Consider the following 21,786-nt stretch of genomic DNA (forward strand, 5'->3'; position numbering starts at 1 on the left):
CTTTTGCATGTTTTTTAAAAATCTGTGGCAAACATCCCCTTCTTATGTATTCTATGAAATGCATATTCGTTCATTGTCTTTTGGTGTCCACTGGAGTGAAACTCCATGCAGGCAGGCAGGGTATTTTGTCTGTTCGTTCTCAGCACCTAGATGATGTTGAATGAAGGAATGAATTCCTTTTTTTTTTAAGATTTATTTATTTATTTGAGAGAGAGAGAGAAAAAAAGAGAGAGCATAAGCAGGGGGAGGGGCAGAAGGAGAGGGAGAGAGGGACCTCAAGCAGACTCCCCGCTGAGCGCAGAGTCTGACGCAGGGCTCGATCCCAGGACCCTGAGATTGTGACCTGAGCCAAAACCGAGAGTTGGCTGCTTAACTGACTGCACCACCCAGGCGCCCCTGAGTTCTTTTTTTGTAAGACCAATACCACCACTGAAAAAAATTTATTTTTGGATAAGTCACCATTGTTATTGCATATTCATTCATTCATTTATTCGAAACATGCTTTCTCCCTGTCGGTATCAGGCAAGGCCTTGTGTGAGCCCTGGGGAGCGGGGAATCACCAATGTTTATCCCTTGTATATGAAAATGAGCAGATGTTTGTTAGGTCTGCTTTTGCCCTTTTGGAGAAAGCAGGAGGTCATGGTCTATGTACTTACTGGTGGTGACACTATTCACTGGCCGTGGAAGGACCCTGGTGGCAGCTCCGCTCAGCTCCTTCCTGTTGGGCCTTTTGGTCTGTGATGGTGGGTGCGTGTGTTTGCTGGTGCACACATGATCCCATGCTGCTTGGGGGCAGCGTTGTTGCATGAAGTCATTTCCATTTGCCTCCCTACTCAGCACGGTGCTGGGGCAGCAGCAGCAACATCACCTGGGAGCGTGGCAGAAATGTCCAGCCTCACCAGACCTCCTGAATCAGAGCGCGCAGTAAAACAAGACTCCCAGGGATTCATGTGCACGTTACAGATAGAGAAGCACTACCTTAAAACAAGAGGAAGTTTTGTCTCCAGCACACAAAGCACAACGCATGGGCTCTAGCTGGAAGATGTCAAAGTAAAACCAACAGATAGTGGTGGAGAAACTGCCATGTGTAAGGAAGTGAGATCATAAATCTTGGTTTAGGATTACACAGTCCTGTTCAATGAGTTGGGGCCCAATGTTCAGAACATGCAGCAAATGAGTACATAATGTTTTATGTGTATATATGTAAGATCCACCAACATAAGGATTCTGATATTAACGCTAGATACATTTCAACTACCCCGGGAAGGAAATTTGGTCCTCGCTACAGATACCAAAACCAGTCAGCCTGTCATCTCTCAGGTTGTCCCGAGTGTGTTCCTAGAGTCAAGAATAGTAATCCTGCGGTCCCGTCCCCAGTAAAGACAAGGCCTGGTTAGGTAGGATGTAGTGTCTCCTTAGGACATTTCAGCTGAAGCTAAAACATCTCCTTAGGACATTTCAGTTGAAGCTAAAACATCCCTAGGATGGATATGCAAACAAGAGATAGAAACAAGACATATAATTACAAATATTCTCTCTTTTGAAAAATCAGGGATGTTCTGCCGTTTACCTTGAAGTTGCCTTATGCCATTTCAACAGCCAAGACTGAGGCTCGGCTTGAAGAACTAGCCCAGCTGGGACTAAGTAAGTGGGTGCCCCTGCCCAGGTCTCTCCTGAAATGAATCTATGGAGCAGAGTCAGTGTTAGGCTGGCTGGTGATACACTGTTCCATCGAAAAATAATCCCCAACTCCATGGCAAAACGTGGCCTGCAGGTCCATGAGGTCCCTGAATCACACCTGCTGAGAGTCTTTTTCTAAGTCAAATACTGAACTGTCTCTCAGAGGCAAGCCCTCCGTTTGCCTGGGTCGCCTGGGTCACCCCCACATCTCCCCAGTGACTCCCATCAGGTTTAAGCTACCCTAAACGTCCAAGTCCTAATGGAACACAAAATTCTGTAATGGGTTGGGTCTTTCTTTCCTTTCTGCGGCATCCTACTGGGAAAGGGGGTGCTTGGCAGAAAGGGAAATAGCGCAGCACATCTCATGTGCACGAGTTTTGTTCTGGAAGAACACACGGGAATTGACAGCACTTCTGTGCTTTGGGGAATTTGACCGTGCAGGCATCTCGAGTAACATCTGTCTCGCTTCCTCTCTTGTTGTTCAATTTCAGTCCTGGTGTCCTGAGTCATGTCCCCTATGCTGCCACGCATCCTCGCTCTGGCCAGCTGGGCACTGGCTTCCCCCTCCTGCCCCTTTGCCAACGCCCCTAAACGCAACATCATGCTTCTGGACAGTGGTTGACAATGGATCGGGACATACATTTCACCCAATTTCTCTTCCTTGTGCCATTGCCATGAAGAATCTTTGTGGGTTTAACTTTGGGAGGGGAGCTTTCCCCCTAGATTGAAAGGGGAGATTCTCTTAAGATTTTTAGGACTTCAGTCTTCCAAAAGAATAACAACCAGGCCATAGTACTGGAATGGAAATTTGAGATGCTGAAATGCAAATACCAGGGCTCCTAGGACCCATGAGACGCCTGGAGATAGATTCAGACTCCCTTCTCAAACTTAGATTGCTTCAAAAGAATTGCTACATGTGTCTGAGGCCTGTCTGATGGGCAGTTAGGTAGCGGGATTGGGAAACCGATTCCTGGTAAAAATACCAGGGTAGGATAATGTCCCTGCTGAAAAGTTACACCATCTCTTGCAGTGGAGTTTCAGACACCTTTGGAGAGAGTTTAAGACATTTCTTGAATTTAAGTGAATATAACCAACTAGATCGCAGGCCTCTTGAAGACCTGCTCCAGGTCTGTTTTCGATGCTGATCTCCACCCACAGAAACTCCTGGTTCTGTGGTCAGTGAGCAGTGCCTGCTTCATGCCAGGGCTGAAGGACTGAAGTGTCATCGTCAGCGCTTGTGTCCTGCAAAGATAAATGCAAAATACCTTGTTCTCGTGGCCACGGACCAGAAGCAAATGAGGTCTAATTAATATATACTCAATTTGTAATTGTCAGTGTACACATTATTCATTTTGTGAAGAGACAGCACTTTCTACAACTCTGTTCTTCATTTATTTGTCCTTCCAATAAATGTTTCTGGAGGATCTGCTCTGTGACAGGCTCCACACCAAGAAGTCAAAAGTTAATAGTGTCCATCCCTCTCCTCCCCCCCACCCAGGTCTATAGTCCATATGGGAGAAACAGGCATATGGGCGATAAATGTACTAAACCTTATAAAGTCTGGGAGTAGTGGCAGTAAAAGCCTAAGACGGACCCAAAGGTGGTAGGAGCCATTCCACCCAGACCTTACACTTGGGCAAGGGAAATGCATATGTGGCAAGCCAGTGTGTAATTTTAAATTTTCTAGTAGCCCCATTAAAGAAAATTAAAGAGACACAGGTGAAATTAATTTTTATAATTTATTTTATTTAATGTAATAGATCTGAAATATTTCAACATAGGAGTATTTTTAAAAGTACAAATACAATAAAAGCAGTATTTTAAAGCCATTAACGGGATATTTTACATTCTTTTTTTTTCATCCTAAGTGTTGGAATCCAGTATCTATTTTATCCTTACAGCACATCTCGTAAATTTTCATCAGAAACACATGACCTGCATTTAGATTTCATTAAATTTACAGTTGAAAAACTGCATTCACATAACATACCCTAGTTCCAAAACTACTTAAAAGTTTGCCAGTAATCAAATTGCACATGTGTTCTTAAATTTAATTGATCGACATGAAGTGAAATTTAAAATTGAATGCCTCTGTCACAATGGCTGGATTTCAAGTGCTCAATAGCTCTCGCGTTGGACAGCACAGAGCCAGAGGGAAGGAAAGGAAGGGTGAGAGGAAGCAGGTGACACTATCAGGCATGTTTACGACACAGCGAGGACAGGACAAGGGCTTCTCCCAGTGCCAACCTCCCTGCTGTCCCCCATGATCAGCCATTCTGGGTCCATAGGAAAGAAACACATTTTAGGCAAACACAGCAAGGCAAAGCTGTAGCAAGAGAATAAACCTAATCCAACTGGAAATCACAACAGATGACGTTTATCACCATCACTGTCTCCCACGACTTGTGTGGAAACGTGAGCCCCGTATGTAGGTGACATAGGGCCGTAGCTGCGTAAGCAATGTGTACTACTCCGAAGACTGTTGAGTGGGTGTTTTCATAGTAAGGAGGTCTCAGATTTAGGGAGTATGGGCAGCTAACCACTACGATAAATGGTTGAACTTGCACTTAGCGTTTGCATAGGTCTGCTGTCCTTTTTTTCTGCTGATGGGTTCCATGAGTGTATTTTTCCTCCTTTTGGGATTTTAATGCTGAATGCGTAAAACCCCAAGCGGATTGTGTAACATCCCCCAGGCCCAGCTGCTGATCCGGCCCATTAAAGGGGAACTGCCAGGTCCTCTGGAAGGGACCTCCAGGAGAAGTGGCTTGGAAAGGGTGGCTTGCTTTTCAAGTAAGTTCAGTTTTTGTAAAGCAAGTCGGGGAGCCCCATGGCCTTTTCCAGGCTTATTCTGTAACAGTTCCAGTCCTTTCCTCACCTGTGCAAAGCCTGGGCTGGCTTTGTATGTTGGCCAAGACGTTTCTCAAGGGCTTTGAAGGTGAAAAGACCCTGGAGCCTTTCTGTGAGCCACAGCTTGGGCCTGGCAGCACTTCTACCCTTTCCAGTAAGGGAATGCAGTTAAAGCAAAAAAGAAAAGGAAAAAAAAAAACAAAAACACACACACACACCCAAGTGTGGCGCCTCCCCCTTCAAAGACGTGTGTTGTCATGCAAGTGTGCTTTTTTTTAATTTGTGAAGGAATGGCCCGAGAGTACTGTATTTACATTCTTGTGTTCACTGATAATGACTTTCAGATTTTTGGAGCTCTCCAGCTGACAACAAACCCCCAAACCCTCCACCTCCCCATAGGCCTCTCTCCTCAGACGGTGTTTGTCCTGCCTCTCGTCAGCTCTGCCTTATAAATGGAGTGCATTCTATAAAAACCAGGACGCCTTCGGAGCTGGAGTGCAGCCAGACCAATGGAGCCCTGTGTTTTATTAATCCTCTTTTCTTGAAAGTGCACAGCCAGGACCTCGGTGGAGGCCTGAAACGGCCCTGCACAAGGACTCCCAACGCGAATGGCACCGAGAGGCCTCGGTCCCCCCCACCCAGGCCCCCGCCACCCGCTATTAATAGTGTCCACACAAGCCCGCAGCTGTCCAGGACTGAAACCCAGGCGAGCATGCCAGAAACAGTCAACCATAACAAACATGGGAACGTAGCTCAGCTTGGAACAAAACCAACCCCCATCCCTCCACCCCGGCTGAAGAAGCAGGCTTCTTTTCTCGAGGCGGAAGGCAGCGCAAAGACGTTGCCCGGCGGCCGGCCGTATCCCGGCCGGGAGCCGCAGCCGGAGGAGCCGGGGCCGGGCACAGCTGGCAGGCCAGGTGGGGCCCCGCCTGCCGAGGCCCCGGGGGATTGCACAAGGGCCGCCGGTCCCGAACCCCGGCCCCCGTGGCGTGGAGGCAGGCAGAGGCTGAGCGACATGAGCATTTCCACTTCCTCCTCCGACTCGCTGGAGTTCGACCGCAGCATGCCCCTGTTTGGCTACGAGGCAGACACCAACAGCAGCCTGGAGGACTGCGAGGAAGAGAGCGACCAGGAGACCATGGCCCCCCCCATCAAGTCCAAAAAGAAGAGGAACAGCTCCTTCGTGCTGCCCAAGCTGGTCAAGTCCCAGCTGCGCAAGATGAGCGGGGTGTTCAGCTCCTTCCTGACCCCCGAGAAGCGCATGGTCAGGCGGATCGCGGAGCTGTCCCGGGACAAGTGCACCTATTTCGGCTGCCTGGTGCAGGACTACGTGAGCTTTCTGCAGGAGAACAAGGAGTGCCACGTGTCCAGCACCGACATGCTGCAGACCATCCGGCAGTTCATGACCCAGGTGAAAAACTATTTGGCTCAGAGCTCAGAGCTGGACCCCCCCATCGAGTCGCTGATCCCCGAAGACCAAATCGGTAAGTACCCACGTGGTTGTTGTTGTTGTTGTTGTTGTTTAAACACAGAGAGTCCCATTACCTCATAGCCCGGTGCATCCCGTGGCAGTTCTCTTGGTTGAAGTTTTCTCTGGAGTTCAAAACAACAACACGCTCCATGCCCTCCACCCATCAGCAGGGCACGGTAGCTTCTTAAAGCAGCGCTGACCTTAGATGTGACTCGCCGGCTGCAAGCCAGGCTTGCTGCAAGTGTTTCGGGGCGCTACAGATGGAAACCCCAGAATGGTTCTGTTCAGGGGTAGAGTTTGCCTTCTGAGGGTCGGGTGCCCCCCCTGATTTGGGGCTGTGTGTGTGACACGGCTGTGTCGTGATTCCTGAAAGTGGGTCTGCGGGCAGTGCCTGAGTAGAAAAGTATTTGTGCTGTCTTCTGAGAGGGTGTTTTCCTCTGCTTTGTTTGGGAAGGATACTTTCCACTGAGGGATCGTGTACGTTTGTAAGAGTGCGGCCATCACGGGTTTGCCGCTGGATGAGTTTCCATAGTGACCATGACTGTGTGACAAGTGACAGCTCAGTAACCACAACAGACCCACATCTGGAAGCCCCCTGGGACCACCATCCTGTCACCCTTCTACCAAAAGGGTAAACGCCCTGCTGGCTTCTGAAGCCACAGAATTCCTTAAACAACAGGGTTTTGGAGTAAGGAAAAAAAAAAAAAAGGAAAAAAAAGACAAGTTTATTTTGTGTATCTTTCAAATAAGTAACATATTTGGAGGTCACGTGAAAGGTATTTTCTCCAAAGTCAAGAGGAAATATTTTCTTTATAACCTCATCGAAGGGCTGAATTGTTAATAGTTACTTTGGCCAAGGAAAATTTGAATTTGGCAAGGCATCCTTTTTTCCAGGGCAAAGAGTGTTGCAAGGATTTTTTTTTAATTTCAGAAGGTTGACTCTAAAAGGCTAATTTCAGAGACCTCATTCACTGGGCAGCCACAGCTGAAAGAGCTAGCAAATATTTCCAGGCAGTTCCTAAAGCTAAACCCAGATTTCTTCTTTCTGATTGGGTCTGTTGAAAGTAGTAAACAGTATGTGGTAGAGCGGTCTCTCTCTCTATCTCTCTCTCTCCCTCCCTTCCTCTCTTTCTCTCTCTCCCTCTCTGTCTCTGTCTCTTTCTCCTTTAAGTAAGTTTCAGCAGCTCTTTGATTTTCTCACAAAGGAATCAAAGCCTTGTTTGTTTTCTCGAGGTTTGACGGGGCGGGGTTAGAGCTGGGTGTTGCTGAGGAGAGACGCTGGAAGGAATGCGCCCTTGTGGTGTGCTTGGAACTGAGAAAGGTTTCTAGGGGCAGGCGGAACAGCCATCCAGGCCATCCTGTGCCCCGTCCCACCAGAGCCCGCCTCTCAGGGTAGACCAGCTCACATGCCATATTCACAGGGACGCTGAACCGGTGGAAGAAGCTTCCTCTGGGGGAGCCCAGTGCGGGGAGCCAGACGGGAGCTGATGTCAGCACCAAGCTATGTGGCCACAGCGCCAACCATCCCACAGAGACAAGGCTCCCGAGGGAACAAGGGCCTTCCCTTCCTTCCCTGCTGAGACTGTAAGCACCAACCAGAGTGCTGTTCCCTGGGAGGCTCTTCTGCCAGCTTCTTTGAAGAGCCCAAAGGGCTCATTTTCTCCAAAAACAAACATACACTTTGCTGCTCTGGAAGGATGTGGCTTTTAATTTAAAATCTAAGGTCATGCAGAACGTGCCCTCTTTATACTAAGGTCATGACAAGAAGGAACTTTGACATCTCTGGAGCCTCTCATATGAGCCAGGGTTCTGGCCAGGTGATGTCAGCAGGGCCTGGCCTCACCCCTGTGAAGCAGGCACGGCCATCCCCTATGGGGTGGAGAAGCAGGGCTTTGCCAGGTGGAGCCGTTTGTCCCCAGGCCACACCAGCTAGTCACTAGCAGGTGCGGCGTTTGGAAGAGGAGGCTCACCCCTTGTTGAGGCAGCTCAGACTACAGTTCTGTATGGAGGTGTGGGTGTGGCCAACTAAGCATTGCCCCACTTTTTTTATTGGCTTGTTTGTTTTGGTTTTTTAAACTTTTGCACCTCATCACATGTTGCCTCCGCCATGAAAGCATCATTCTGTGTTGAAAGTACAATGAATGTGCTGGGCTTTTGAAATTAAGAGGAAGGTGAACCAGAGCAGAGGTCAACCTGAGAAACTCAACACTTGCCCAAATGGAGAGAAAGAGGTGACCCTAATGATCAGAAAACCGATCCCCTTCAATGTGTAAGGCACTCGGTTAGGATGCCGACAAAACACTGGACTTAGTCTAATTGTCTGTGTTTTACATATTCATGAAGTGCTCACTAGTTTACTAGACTGGTTAATACAGTCACTCCTTTGAGCCCCATAACCAACTCAAGGTTGGTACATTTATGTAGATAGAGTTCATGTTTTGCAAATTCAAGAACAGAGGCCAAAATATAAAAAGACTTGTAGAGGGTTTCACTGCTGATAAGTAGGGGAGCTTGGATTCAACCCAGATTTTTTCTCAGTTGTTTGGATGGTCCTACCATATCTCACTTCCTGGGAGGAAGTAATTCACTTTTAATGGATTCACTCTGAATGGATTCACTTTGAACACCATCTCCGGAATACCAAGCCTTAAGTTGGTTCTGGACAGGTGTCTACTAATGCTCCTAAGGCTTTTCAAGAATGCCAATCTAGTCCTGTCCTCCTTTCCCACAACTTCTGAAGGTGATAGCTCTGAACCAAGAGGTGGGAACTTAAATTTAAAGCCTGCATTTACAGAATATCCATCCTGAAATCAAGGAAGATGGAGGCGGCATTTCACTGGCTTAACCCATGTAGAATTAGAGCTGTCATTCATAGGTGAAAAATGACTGTATGAGTGCATACATGTCTACATTTAGTATCTGGAAATGGTGCTAGTCTGTCTTCTTCAGAGAGTGGTTCTTCAGTTGTCTAGAGAAAAGCCAATGAGAACACCAAGCAGCTGTCACTCACTGCCACCTTATACTCTTGTTGCAGCCCTTTCGGTCAGCACTTTCTAGGTGAGTGTAAAATGATAAATAGCCAGTCTCAAAAATAAAAAAAAACTACCACTCTAAATGGTTGTGTCCTAGTATGGAGAATTTACATTCTGTTTAGACTACCCTTTAAAACACTGTCAGAAAGCCCTGCCATTTCGAGGTCTTGAATAAACAAATATTAGTTGATTGACATCAGCTTCACTCTCCTGGTTGGGGAATGAAGCCAGTAGGGATAAGACATGCTGAGTTCCCAGGTGAGTCAAGCCCCCTGTTCCTTCCAGGGCCACATATTGTTTCCCTTCTGGAGACCTCTCCACTCACTCTCATTCCCCCGTACCCCACAAAGTGGTATAAGAAAGGACAAACAGATGCTTTAACAAAAACTGTGCACACTTTTAGGTCCTACGCGAAAGTCCAGGGATCAGTAACTTCATCGACAGTGAGGTATACTCATGACTGGTGTGTCCTACCCTGTAAAGTAGAGACAGGGTGTGACATTGCTCATTATTCTATCATAGATGTGTTTCCTCTTTGGTGAGCTTGCCCATCATACCAGTCTTGCTCCAGTCTTTTGCAACCAATGGGAGAGATTAGTTCAAAATTTCTGATTGTGAAATCTCCACTCTGCAGAACTTGTTGCATTTTTGTGGTCAGTGTTTTGATTTTATTCAAGCAAAACAATTTTTATTTCTGATCTGACGTTAATCTTGGGAAATCCCTCTGTTTTCAAGGTTTGTTTCAAGAAAAACAAAATTTCTCCAACTCCAAAAATTTTAGTCATCCCAAATTTTCTATTTCACTCAAACTGCCCACCACGGACTGTCAGCAACCATTTAAAAAAGCCAAGTATTTGTATTCCTAAAAGTCAATAGCAAAAAAAGCAAGACAATAGTGTTCTGCTTGATTTAATTGCTATGTACTAAAACTTGTATTTTCTCTGAAGAACGTTTTAATTATGTAAAGAAAAGGTATCTTTAAAGTCAATTCATATTCATGTGAGTTTTGTTTTTTTAATAAAGGACAGTACTGAGAAGTGGTTAGACACCAGAGAGCATAGCATGAATAAGAAAGGGGGCTTGAAGTGACTCCCTAGGAGTTCAGCAATTACAACTACTTTGCTTCCTCAAGCTTCAATATCTGGTGTGACTTGTTTTTTAATTTTTATTTCACAGTTTGGTTCAAGCCCTTGAGTAATTATCTGCTCTTTTTTAGATTAAGGATCATTCAGAGATGTGACCAGAGCGGCATATTGGTGCCAAGATGAGATTAGAACCTTGAATCTGACTTCTGATCTAGACCATGTGACCATAATACCTGCAAGGAGTGAATGGCCTTGTACGGTTAGCAAAGGGTAGAGAGAAAGGAGAAAGACTGACCTCTTGCAAGATATAAAAAGAATGCCTACATTAGTTTTGAAAATTAGTTTAAATAGAAGACCCCAGCAGGAAGCACTTCTTTTTTTCCCATGGGGCATCATTTGTTGTACAGTTGTTGCCTTGGGACATCAAAAATTGGTTTAATTATATCAACTAAAAGAAGGGTCACAACCCTGGAGTTAAGGATCTCTGTTAGAAGTCCCTGACTCCAGGGGCGCCTGGGTGGCTCAGTTGGTTAGGCGACTGCCTTCGGCTCAGGTCATGATCCTGAAGTCCCAGGATTGAGTCCCGCATCGGGCTCCCTGCTCAGCGGAGAGTCTGCTTCTCCCTCTGACCCTCCCTCCTCTCATGGTCTATCTCATTCTCTCTCTCAAATAAATAAATAAAATCTTTAAAAAAAAAAAAAAAAAAGAAGTCCCTGACTCCATTATACTCTGTGCAAGGAAATGGGTAGCTCAGTAATTCAGAGAAAGAGAGCCCTTGCTAACAAGGTGGGAACTGGGATGGCATCACAAAATAAGGTGCATGGAGATGTCTGTGCTAGAGTGTTTTCTGACTACATCCTGAGAATCTTCCATCTCAAGAGAGAGATCAGCACCTGCTGGGCAAGAAACCTCACCAGGCAAAAGAGGAATCTTACAGCGATTGAGAGCATGAGCAAGGGGCCACTTGAAAGGCTATGTTGATTGAAATGGAGGCATTTGAATCTTTAAGAGTTGGACATGTTTTCCACTACTCTTCTGCCAACTGAATGGCCCCGATTGGCTCTTACCTGTAGATGGGGCCCTCACCATCCGGGGACCCACCCTCAGGCTTGCCTTGCTTCCCCAGTCTGTCTACAGGCCAGGGCAGGAACACCCCCCACCTTACCTCTCAGGGACAATGTCCACTTTGGAGATCCTCACTTACTGGCCAGGCTCGGGGGCTTCTTTTAGAAACCAGAAGTCATAGCCCACCCCTCTGTCAAATCCAAGAGTATGTGTTAAATGCATACTGTGTTTTTAATAGAAGCAAGTGAAAGCCCCCATAATCCCTCACTGGTGTGTGGTTCTTGATGGTTTATGGAGCAATTTTATGCATAGAAGCCCCTTAAATCCCCTTAATGCCTTGGGGGGGGGTCCCCTTATCCTCATTTTTAGAGCTGAGGAAAGGAAAGCTTAGCAAGGTCAAGCCCGGGTGCAAATGGGACTGAAACCAAATCATGTAGTGGGCTTCTCACACCACGTGGGGCAGCTACACTGCCTTTCTGGGCCATTTTATGAGGAGGGAGGAAGACTGTGGTGGCGAAATCACCATACCAGAGGGGGCCTGCTCTCCACAATACTTATCATCGATGTTGTTACCCTGACTCACCAAGTTCTGCTCTGTAAAATGCCGGCTCTTCCCTCCACCCCCTCCATACTCTTCTGCAGAAGCAGGACACTAAGCACTGCCCACAGCCAAGGGATGAGGCTAGAATTCAGCTTCACCTCCGAGGCCAGAGGAGCTACGTAAATTATTCCGAATTTTTCTGTAAGGAAGGTTGGGCTCTTCTCCACTGCTTTGTTTTGTTTTTAATATTTATTTATTTATTTGAGAGAGAGAGAGCAGGGGTAAAGGGAGACAGAAAGGGAGAAAGAATCTCCAGCACAATCTCCACTGTACACGGAGACTGACATTGGGCTTGATCCCAGGACCCTGACATCATGACCTGAGCCCAAACCAAGAGTTGGATGCTTAGCCAATTGAACCACCCAGGTGCCCCCTCCACTGCTTTGGTTTTTACTGGCCTTTTACTAGAAGGTCCTGAAACCAGTCTGATGGATTTTTTTTTTTAAAGATTTTATTTATTCATTCATGAGAGACAGAGAGAGAGAGAGAGAAGTAGAGGGAGAAGCAGGCTCCCAAGGAGCAGGGAGCCCGATGCGGGACTCGATCCCAGGACTCTGGGATCATGACCTGAGCCGAAGGCAGACGCTTAACCGTCTGAACCACCCAGGCGCCCCCAGTCTGATGGATTTTATACATAAACTATGATGTGAATATAACCTATACTTTCCGTAATGCCTTTCCTCGAAGCCCACCAAAGTGAACAAAAATATGAGTGAATCACCATGCAGTGCTTGCCATCTTTATTTTGGTGGGGTCTTCCTTTAAATGATAAAGTGCCCTGTGTTATTTTATGGGCTGAAGCATGCATTGCTCACAAAATATAAAGCAAACCAGGTTACAGGACATCCCTGCAGGGTGACAGGAGACTGCAAGGATGGGGTGACTGCCCCACACTTGGAGGATGGCTTCATTGCCAGAGTCACGCTTCCCATATTCTGCAGGGGTAAGGAGAGGAAACATAATTTTCATGAAGCCACCCAAAGGAAGCTTTTTCAGTTCAATTCAGAAGTCACTTCTGGAGCCCATGCTAGCTGTGGGCCTCTAGCTAGGGACTGCAGCTGGCTCATGTGAGCACCCCCAGGTCTGGTGTTCAGAGGAGAGAGGTCTAGTTTGCTCTATGCCATGGCAGAGGTCACAGAGAACACCAGGGGCGCAGGGAGTAGGGAGGAGGCGGACTGACAAGGCTGCGTGGGAATCCATGTTGGGAAAAGCAAGGAGCCCACCAGCCACAGGGAACAGCATATGGAAAGGTGCAGAGGCACAGAGGGGCCGCAGTACTGTTGCTTTCAGTGAGAACATGGGTTGCTTCTTCACGAGGATAGGGAGCAAAGAAGGGAGGGCAAAGCAGGGGTGTACCCCCAGAAGCTGAGTCTTTAGGGTGTTTGAAAGCATTTTAGGAAAATCACTCCAGGCAGGGTAAGAGTCCAACTCTTTAACAATCTCTGTAGCCCAGGTACCAACCAATCAGACACTGGCCATAAACACCTGCAGGCCAGTGTGACAAGCCAGGAGGCCAGGGGTATGGAGTAGACAGACACAGAGCAGGGACAGCAGTGTGACCCCGGCCTTCCCAATTAGTAGACCAAAAACTGTCAGCGATGAACCGAAGCCACTCTTCATCTCTCGTCCCAGATGGGGCTGGGGGCTCTCCACCTGTCAGGTGGAAAGACACACCACTGCCAAAGGCACTCAGCTCGTCTGGGAGTCTGAGCTATTAGACGGGGACAGAATGAGGCTGTGACAAAACACTGGCAAGTTCCGGGCGGAAAACCCAGAGGGCCAGACTGCAGATCTGCTGCCTTTGTACCTGTAGGTGGGAGAGGCTGAGGAAGAGTAAGAGGGCATGAGGGAGAAAGATGGACAGGAAGCCAGGCGGCTTTTCAATTAATTTATCAAAGCACTTTCAGTTCCCACTTCCAACCAAGTAAATCACAGTTAACACAGAAGAAAACAAAACCAAACAGGCCTGAATCATTAAACCTGGAGTCCCTATCCCAAAGTATGCACCCCGCACTCAAAAGGAACAGAGGGGGCCAGTGATTCTTGCCCATTGACTAGGTGACAGGTGCATAGGAAGTGCTCACCCTGTGGGATCTCACCCGATCCTCTCAGCAATCCCACTGGGAAGCTGTGAGTGATCCCATTTTACAGATGAGGAAGCTGAGGCCTGGAAAGGTCATCTTCTTCCCTCAAGGTCACAAAGTAGAAAACGGCTCATGTGGACTTCACATGTAACCCGAGAGCCGCTTGAACACCAGGTGGTCTGCTTTTTAGGAGTAGTTGGTACAGAGGAGTAGCAAAGTTCTGTTGTGACTGCCTGGGTGTCCCGTCCCAGCTCTGCTAAGACAGGATGGATAAATTTCTCAGCCTAAAGGCAGGAGCGTCTGGTGGTTCAGAGTACAAGCTCAGGCAGGACCTCTGCTGCTGATGAGCTGTGTGTGCTTGGTCATGTGTCTTAACATCTCTGTGCCTCTGTTTCTTCATACATAACGTGAACTTGACACCATTGTGCCTGCCCCCCCGCCCCGGATTGTTTGATTTCCAACTGGCAGTGCCTAAGACATGTTGCCTGACACTTTCTCGTGCCCCCAGAGCTCTTGTCCAGAGCAGATGGAATGGCTAGGAGATGAATGCCCTCTCCACTCTCCCGGAGCCTGAAGGGAACAGGTGTATAAATACCTCAGCTGCCTCCCCTCTGAGTCATGCTCTACACTGTGTTTTGGACTTCTCACGGGGTTGAGCTGGTTGAGCTCCAGCTGCCCCCAGTAATAACTGGCTGCCTTCTCTCCCATCCCACTCCTCTCATCTGCTACCAGTGCTTCCCAGGCTCACCTCCCAAATGAACTACTCACACTTGAGTCCCTGTCTCAAGGTTGGCTTCTGGGAGAACCCAAGCTAAAACAAATAGGGATTATGTACTCATTTCAGCTGAAGAGTGGTTTAAATCCTAAATCTGTGTAAAGTGCGTAACAGTGCTTGAAACACACAGACACCCAGTCAATGTCAGTTCTAATCCTTAATCCAATTAAGCAGTCAAAGGAAGATAGGTTAGCACATAAAAGAAAATACCCAGCTCGTTTCACTGTTCTGGTACAGAGCCCCTAGCGCTGTCTGACTTGTTGGCCCCAGCGACAGGCTTGCGGGGCGTCTCTATCACCCTGGGAGCATCATTTGACTTCTAAGCTGCGTGTGCACCTGCACAATGAGGATGGCCTTGGGGCCCGCCTCCCACTGCTGACATGAGGGTTAATATACAGGGGGGTCATACGTAGAACCCCCTCGGATGACCCCCCCCTTGGAATAAGAACTGTTCAGAGGAAGCTCAACACATTGTAGCGATTACACAAGTGTAACTTCACCATTTGAAATTTCAAACAGTAGCTTCGATTTCTGTTGCTTTCTTTTAAAAAAATAAATAAACAACCAGAATGCCAGAACTCAAATAAACCGAGAGGCCATGTGACCTCATCTTTTATCTTTGTCAACTAACTTTAGGTTGCAGCCTGTACATTTTGGACATTATGTCGCTTAGATTCTGGGTACTGTTAGAATCTCCCAGAGAATGCCATTTATTATTTTGTTTTGTTTGGGCCATCATTCAGGGTGCTAGTTACTTCTCGCCTTTTGTGGGCAATGAGATGGCAGTTCAGAAGTTCGAGGCAATGACAGAGAGGTGAACCGACTTGGCCAAAGCCGCTTAGGAAGATAGAGCCGGGCTGGCTGCCAGGCTTCCTGTTCCTAGTGTTCTTTCAAAGACACGCGCCTTCTCTGGACTTCACCTTAACCTCCCGGGCTCTCACTTCCCCCTAGGCAGCAGTGGATAAGCAGAAAGTACTCAAGCTGATGCATGAACCAGTCTTGTGATGGTTCCCTGTCTGAACTCTGACCTTCTCTGGTATCTGTGCTGTCGATCAGAGTGAAGCAACAGAGACAGGGCTTCTGTCTTCCATTCCTGTTAAGGAGTGACCACCGCACCAGAGGCCAACACATCATACGCTTCCTATACATTATTACATTGCGGCTCATTAAGCCAAGGGGCATCTAAGCCTCTGCCATGCTCTTTACCATTTCCCCCTCACGCATGAGCCTTGGGAACAATTGATAGGGTCTATCTAAATATTTTCGGAAAATTTGCTTCATTTTATTTTGGTCATTCAGCTAACATTTGGTTTTGAAAATTCAAAACACTGTATTTCAAACAGTTCTCTAGTATTTTCTTGTCCTTTGTATGTTTGTTTGTTTGTGGATAAATGCAATTGACAGGACCAGATTTCTTGGGTTCCAATCCTGGCTCTCCTTCTTGTGAGCTGTGTGGTATTGATCTCCCCGGGTTTATTCCCTCATCTAGAAAATGAAACACAGAATAGTCCTCCCCCCATGGGGTTTGTTTGAGTATTTGAAGAGTCGGTGTATATAAGGTGTCTGGAATAGTATCATTGTTCTCACAGTTTAAAAGATTTTGTTTTCTTGGATTTTAAGCAACCACAGATAGTAGAAAACAACAGGTAGTAGTAACTTACAAGAAATGTGACCGATCTGTTCTTTTTTTTTTTTTTCTTTCCTGGGCTAGTCCACATTCTGAAAGATTTTCTGTTCTTTTTGTTTCCCCAAATCATTTTTCCCTCTTGCTTTTTGAGCAGAATCTGTTTTTCCTATTGGAGAGAACCAGGTGGGTTCCAAATCCCTGTTATTTGAACTTTATTTTTTCTATTCTTTGTGCCTATTAAGGATTTCAGGAGTGCAGGGTTTAGGAGTAAAGTCCTAGAAAAGAATGCAAAGAGACCAGTCTTATTTCTAAATTATGATCTTTAAGAAGTATACTTAAAAAAAAAAATCTAACACTGGTCTTTTGTTTTGTTTTGTTTTTGATTTTAAGAGAATGGGCACTGGGCAATGGATCTCAGGTTTTAACCATCCTAACAAAAGATTTCCACAGCATCATTCCTGAGAGTGGGAGTCTATGGCACAAAGACCAGTGTCCTTCCCTGGTGGCAAAGATGAGTTGCATGAGGGTCTCTGGCTCACTGGTAATGGGCTTTGTGCCCTTGTCCCCCAGGAACAGCACAGAACCTTGTGTAGATGATTCATGTCAACACTCTGGCTCAGAGATGATCAGGCTCACTCTGAGGTTAAAAGTTGCCCTTGGGATTCAAGGTAAAAATCTCAAGCTGGTCTCCAGTTGTTTTCCGTTGGTTTGATTTATACAGAATTATTGTAACTTACATTCATAAAATGTACAAATCTTAACTGCTCAGCTTGAAAGATTTTCACATATGAGCACACACAGGTAGCCCCCACCCAGATCCAGACATAGAACCTCTCCATCTCCCCAGAAGGATCCTCCCACAGCCTCATGTATTCCTAGGGGTGACTGCCATCCTGACTTCTGTCATCATAGATTCAATTGTGCCTGCTTTTGAACTTTATATAAATGAAATGCTAAAGGAGATACTCTTTTATGTCCGGCTTTTTTCACACAGCAATGTATCTCTGAGATTCATCCAGTTGCATCAGGAGCAGCAGTGTGCTCTTTTCCATGGAATGAATCTTCCATTGTCTGAATTCCATTTTCTGAATTCCATTCTACGAATATATGCTTCTCTCCATTCCACTGGGATGGGCCTTTGGATGGCTTCCAGTTTGGGGCGATTATGAATCACGCTGCTATCCGTGTTCATGTACAGTCCTAATTAATGATTGGCATGACTTTTGCCCCCCTTGGTGACCTCATTCTAACAGGGTAGTGGTCACTTATAACCATGAATGGGGCTTGTGTGACCTTTAGATAGAGAGGAATAAACAGGTGAATGTTTTTAAAGCGCCTTGACCTTGAGAATTAAGAGATCATTTACTTTGGAAAGCAATGTGATTGTTTAAAATAGCTGTGCAGCCTCAAGCAAGCCATTAGACGTCTCCAGATCTCTGCCCCCTCATTTGTAAAATAATATTAGTATTTTGCAAAAATAAAAGAGTTGTTGTAAGAATTAGATGAGCTAATAAGTAAAGCACTTACAGCCTAGCCCAACTGAAAGTTCAGTGTCAATTGCTATCATTGGCCTTTCAATGTAATGATCATTTAGGGTAAAGTCAAAGATGCTGTAACGTCATAGGGTTTATTAACACAACAGAACCAATATAAACCAAGTAGTTCGTTTCAGTGCCAGATGTCAAGTGAAAATGTTTATTCTGTTTTTCTTCTTACTTTATAACCTCTTTTGCTTCAACCTTGACTTCTATAGCTATATAAAGCTCTAAATTTAAGCAAAGATCGCCTGGATATAGAGGCGGAGGAAAAAATAAATAAAACTTGGGCTGGAGAAGCAGATCATTATGGGGTCAGCATTAACTTTGGCATGAGTTTTAACTTTCGGTTATGGGAAAATTGTTTTTCCCATGTTTGTGTATCCGGCTTAGATTTCTCTTTGTTCCTGACCTTCTAATAATAGGTGGTAATTTGGATGCATTGTGATCTGAATCAATGTCAGGCATTCCCAAAGCCAGAGAGATAACTATTTCCAGTTTTATAAGGAAGCAGATCCATGGGCTTCCAAAACAGAATCACATTAAAGTCTCATAGTTGAGGTCTGGCTACCCAGGTAGCTTTGATGAGAACAGGCAAACATTTGAGATTGGAAAGCTGATGTTGAAAAAGCAGAGAGATTATGATTATATAAGTCATCATCAGTCTGGATCTCCAGATTTATGGTCACTTTACTGTCAGCCAAGAAAGCTACTTCATTGAGCAATCATTCAAAGAAAGAGGGAAAAATAATGCCTTCCACACCTAAAGGTATTTCCAAACATACAGAAAAGTTGCAATCATGTCTACCCTTTATCCTTATTCCCTGAACATTAGCTCTTTGTCATGTTTCATTCTCCTCCCTTCTCTTTGCACATGCATGCACACACATGCACATTTACACACACACACATACACCCTTCTTTTTTCTGAACCATTTCAGAGTTAGTTGCAGACATTGTGTCCCTTTACCCCTAAATGCTCAGTGGGTATTTCCTAAAAACAGATATCTTGTTACAAAACTATAGGAAAATTACCACAGATTGAGTGTTCCCACTAGGACCTAACCTGCAGACTTTATTCAGATTTCATCCAGTGTCCCACTAATGCTCTTTATAGCAAATGAAATAAAAAATTTGGGGTCCAGAATTCAATCTAAGGTAATATGTGTATTTAGGTGAACTTATTTTCTCTCAAAATATTTGAAGAAATCTTAAATCTTCTCTCTTCTCTCCTTTAAAAAAAAATATTTATTTACCTGTCAAACAGATGATCAGTGGAGGGACTGGGTCAAAAGAATGTCTTCTAGAATATTCACCTGTGCTCATGAGGGAGGGGGCATAAAAGTAGTTAAAACAAAATCTATTTCATTGTATTGACTGTGCAAAAACAAAACAAAACAAAACAAAACACCAAAAAAAAAAAACCTGTAAGAATTTATTAGGGAAGATTCACTTTCCCCGGCTTTCCAGAAAATGTGCTGGAGTGTGAGGAGCAGTGGTACTGCTCAGTTTTGTTGGTTGGGCAGGTGTGAAGTGATAACCTGTCTGCCCAGTAGCCAATGCAGAGTTGCAGATGTCCATTCTGAGAAAGCAGACCTTGCATTTCTTCTTCCTTCAGACAATGGTCACAGTAGCTGTACTTTCTTTGGCAGATGTGGTGCTGGAAAAAGCCATGCACAAGTGCATCTTAAAACCCCTCAAGGGGCATGTGGAGGCCATGCTGAGGGACTTCCACATGGCCGACGGCTCATGGAAGCAACTCAAGGAGAACCTGCAGCTTGTGCGGCAGAGGAACCCCCAGGAGCTGGGGGTCTTTGCCCCAACTCCTGATATTGTGGACGTGGAGAAAATCAAAGTCAAATTCATGACCATGCAGAAGATGTATTCACCGGAGAAGAAAGTCATGCTGCTGCTGAGGGTCTGCAAGCTTATTTACACTGTCATGGAGAACAACTCAGGTGAGTTGCCCAGGCTTCTGGCACTTCCCACCAGGGCCAGGGACGTGGCCGGGGACATGTCAAGCTCTCCGATTCCCAGTTCCTCTTTGTTTTGATCTCTTGATTTCACCAAGCAGCTCACAAAAAATACAAGTGTCATGCTGGTGTCTGGCAAATTGGTCACTTGCAACAGATGGGTATTACCAAGAAAGGTAGCTGTTGAGGCAACAAGATTCTTGTATGATGCCAATTTGTTAAAGATTTAGTTCAGGGCAGTGGATGCGGCTTCAGTCTCTGGAGACTGAAGTCAAATCCTAACTCTGTGAATGAGTTCATTAACTATGGGGCTTTGGCTCCCTTAATCTACTTCTAAACTGAAGTTTCTATACCTGTCATTGAATCTGACCCTGTCCTTCATAAAGCGGGGATTAGATGAGGCAATGCAGGCATAGCCCCAAGCACGATGGAAATATTAGCAATTATCATTACTACATTTTGGCCAGTGAGGTTTTGTGTCAATGATCTACGTCCAGCATGGGTCAAACACGGAGCAGTCAATAATGATAATGACTTCAGTACAACCATTTCATTGGTTCTCCCTTATTTGCTGAAGCAATGTCATTGAATTCACAAAAGAATTACATGGTTCGAAAGTAAGTCCTCTGATTTCCTCAGTTCTGCTTCTTATAGACCCAGGAGTCACCATGATTCATGGCTAGTGATTGGACCCTGCATAGTACTGGGGTTTCGGTGAGCTTGTGATTGACTTTTCCTCTAAGTAAAATTGCTTCATGGAAAAGCAACAGAGAAAAAACACAGGCTGTATTAACCACCACTTGGGTAGATGGGAATGTGTGTCCACTTTGTACATTGTTGGGCAAAGACATTAAAATGTGAGCTCTTGAGCCGGTCCTGATAGCGTATGAACATCACCTCTGAAATTCGCAAACATATTTCACGTACAAGAAGGGTATTTTCTGTAGTTCAGACAAGCATTTGTATAAGTTCTAAAATGGTGTCTGCACAGGATTGTGCTCTTCTGATGCACAGTTTCTCAGCCTTAGCACTAATGACATTTAAAATGGATAATTCTTTATTGTGGGGGCTGCTTCCTGTTTGGAGTTTATCGGCATTCTGGATGTCATTTGCACCCTACCCTCTAATCATGACAAAGAAAAATGTCTCCAGACAATGCCAGCTTCCCCTGGTGGGGGCACAGTCACCCCAAGTTGAGACTCACTTATATAATGAAAAGTAGCAATAAGGGCTAAAAAATTTTTTTGCAATGTATTAATTGTATGTATCTATTTGACATATACTGAATTTGCACATTTAAATAAATTAACTGTGTGCTCACATTGAACAGAGCGCAAAGTTTTTTCCTGGTCAGAGTTTGGTCCTGTCATTATGTTGATGATTAATTTCCACAGAAAGCAGTGAGCAGCACAGTAGAATTCACAAAGGATTAACATAGTAAGTAGATATTTAGTAAATGTTTTATAATACTACTTGCCGAAAGTTAAACTATTTGCAAGTACTCTGTTCTGTTGCATAACTTGATGCATGTCATGAAAGCATGGAGAAAATCTTTCATGTGTCCATTGACTCGCAGACATTTCATTCTGAAATTGTATGTTAGGGCTGGTCTCTGACATGAGCAGCCAGGAGGGTCACAGGCTGCATAGGATTCCAGAAACACCCCACCTCTGTTTATGAATAACACATTTCCCCAGATGACTCCTAGCTATCTAATAAAACAGTATGCGTAGGCTATGAAAGAAAGAAGTGTTGGTAAAAATATTCCCATCTTCCCCTTTCTTCCGATCCCAGGGAGGATGTACGGAGCTGATGACTTTTTACCAGTCCTGACCTACGTCATAGCTCAGTGTGACATGTTGGAACTTGACACTGAAATTGAGTATATGATGGAGCTCTTAGACCCGTCGCTGTTACACGGAGAAGGTAACAATCGCTTGAAGCCATGGAAGGAACTGGGGTGCCTTTTTTTTTATTTTGTTTTCATTTTTTTTTCTTGAAGTGAAATTCA

The 21,786-nt window shown here is 45.4% G+C and overlaps 1 protein-coding gene across 22 annotated transcripts in view; it reads left to right on the forward strand.

Annotated features, from left to right (window-relative positions):
• The window catches only part of RIN2 (Ras and Rab interactor 2), a 216,369-nt gene that overhangs the window by 185,893 nt on the left and 8,690 nt on the right, over nucleotides 1–21,786 (forward strand). For all 22 annotated transcript variants that reach the window (XM_081831956.1, XM_081831955.1, XM_081831952.1 and 19 more), the window contains 4 exons: nucleotides 1,553–1,644; nucleotides 4,872–6,011; nucleotides 19,455–19,760; nucleotides 21,570–21,701. In XM_081831956.1, the coding sequence (XP_081688082.1) occupies nucleotides 1,553–1,644; nucleotides 4,872–6,011; nucleotides 19,455–19,760; nucleotides 21,570–21,701 (1,670 nt within the window). The remainder of the gene's footprint in view (nucleotides 1–1,552; nucleotides 1,645–4,871; nucleotides 6,012–19,454; nucleotides 19,761–21,569; nucleotides 21,702–21,786) is intronic.

This window comes from Leptonychotes weddellii, chromosome 10 (assembly GCF_054177405.1).
Source record: "Leptonychotes weddellii isolate Sample4059 chromosome 10, ASM5417740v2, whole genome shotgun sequence".
Taxonomy (NCBI): Eukaryota; Metazoa; Chordata; class Mammalia; order Carnivora; family Phocidae; genus Leptonychotes; species Leptonychotes weddellii.